A 1195-nucleotide genomic window follows, 5' to 3' on the forward strand; every position below is an offset into this window, starting at 1 on the left:
AGACAACCCCGAGCCGGGCAAGGGCCACAGCAGCCAGGGGCCCGCCGGTCTGTGGGGCTGGGCTGCACGGTCAGGGGCAGAGGCTCATGGATGGGAGCTGGGAGGTCAGCAACCAGACCTCACCTGAGGGGGAGGGGGTGGTCACCGTGGGGGTGGGGCTTCTGCCAGAGCAGGGGGAGCTTGATTGTTCATTGGGCCCAGGACCTGCCAGTCATCTTAGTCTGGCCAATGAGCTGTGCATTCAGCGGCAGGGCAGGCCCTCTCAGCACCCCAGCCTCCCCTCTTCCTCCTGGGGTCCCCCCAGCCAAAGCTGACACCCCGAAAGAGGTCCTGTGAGGCCTCGGATGGAGGTTCTCAGCTATGTGGGTTCCCAGGAACCCAATTAAAACTGAATTTCAGGCCCAGCCAGCCTGGCTCAACGGTTGAGCGTTGACCTATGAGCCAGGAGGTCACGGTTCAATTGCCAGTCAGGGCACATGCCTGGGTTACAGGCTCGATCCCCAGTTTGGGGTGTGCAGGAGGCGGCCGATCCATGATTCTCTCTCATCATTGATGTTTCTCTCTCCCTCTCCTTTCCTCTCTGAAATCAGTAAATATATAAATATAAAAATAGAGAAACAATGAATGGTTTTTAGCGTAAGTACGTCCCATGCACCATCTGGGATGTGCTTATACCACAGCAACCCTGTCTGTCTAAAGTCAATTCAACTCGTGTCCTGTCTCCATGTGGCAGCCCTGGCTCTAGGGGCAGCTGCCCTGCCCCCAGGGCTGGGCTCTCGCTGGGACCTGGGCCCCCTGCCCCCCTGGAGGCGCTGTGTGGGTGCTGGGGGGGCAGGGCAGGAACAGCAGGGGGACTCACCGAAGCCGTGTCAGGATGTCCAGCAGCTGCAGCCCTGGGGAGGGACAGAGGGTCAGCGGCCCCTCCCGACACCCCGAGACCAGCGTGCAGTGGGAGGGTCCCTGCCACTCCCACAGGGCACCCGGACAGGCAGCTCAGAGGGAGACATCTCGGGGGACACTCCGTGGTGACCGTCCAGGGGTCCCTGTCACCACTGGACCGGGGTCAGGACCCTGCCTCCCACCGAGAGCCTCCAGGGCTCAGGCCCGGGGTCCCGAGGCCCCTGTCCACGAAGGGAACAGCTGGGGGTGGGGGGTCGGGGCGCTGGGCATCCCCTGGGGGGGGAGCAGGCCGGCG

General features: G+C 63.2%; 1 protein-coding gene across 1 annotated transcript in view; it reads right to left on the minus strand.

The window, feature by feature from the left end:
• Window positions 1-855: 855 nt before the first annotated feature.
• INF2 (inverted formin, FH2 and WH2 domain containing) overlaps window positions 856-1195 on the minus strand; it is a 5285-nt gene continuing 4945 nt past the window's right edge. The window contains exon 5 of the mRNA XM_014535731.1: window positions 856-893. Coding sequence (XP_014391217.1) covers window positions 856-893 — 38 coding nt within the window. The remainder of the gene's footprint in view (window positions 894-1195) is intronic.

This window comes from Myotis brandtii, unplaced genomic scaffold (assembly GCF_000412655.1).
Source record: "Myotis brandtii unplaced genomic scaffold, ASM41265v1 scaffold1020, whole genome shotgun sequence".
In the NCBI taxonomy this organism is placed as follows: Eukaryota; Metazoa; Chordata; class Mammalia; order Chiroptera; family Vespertilionidae; genus Myotis; species Myotis brandtii.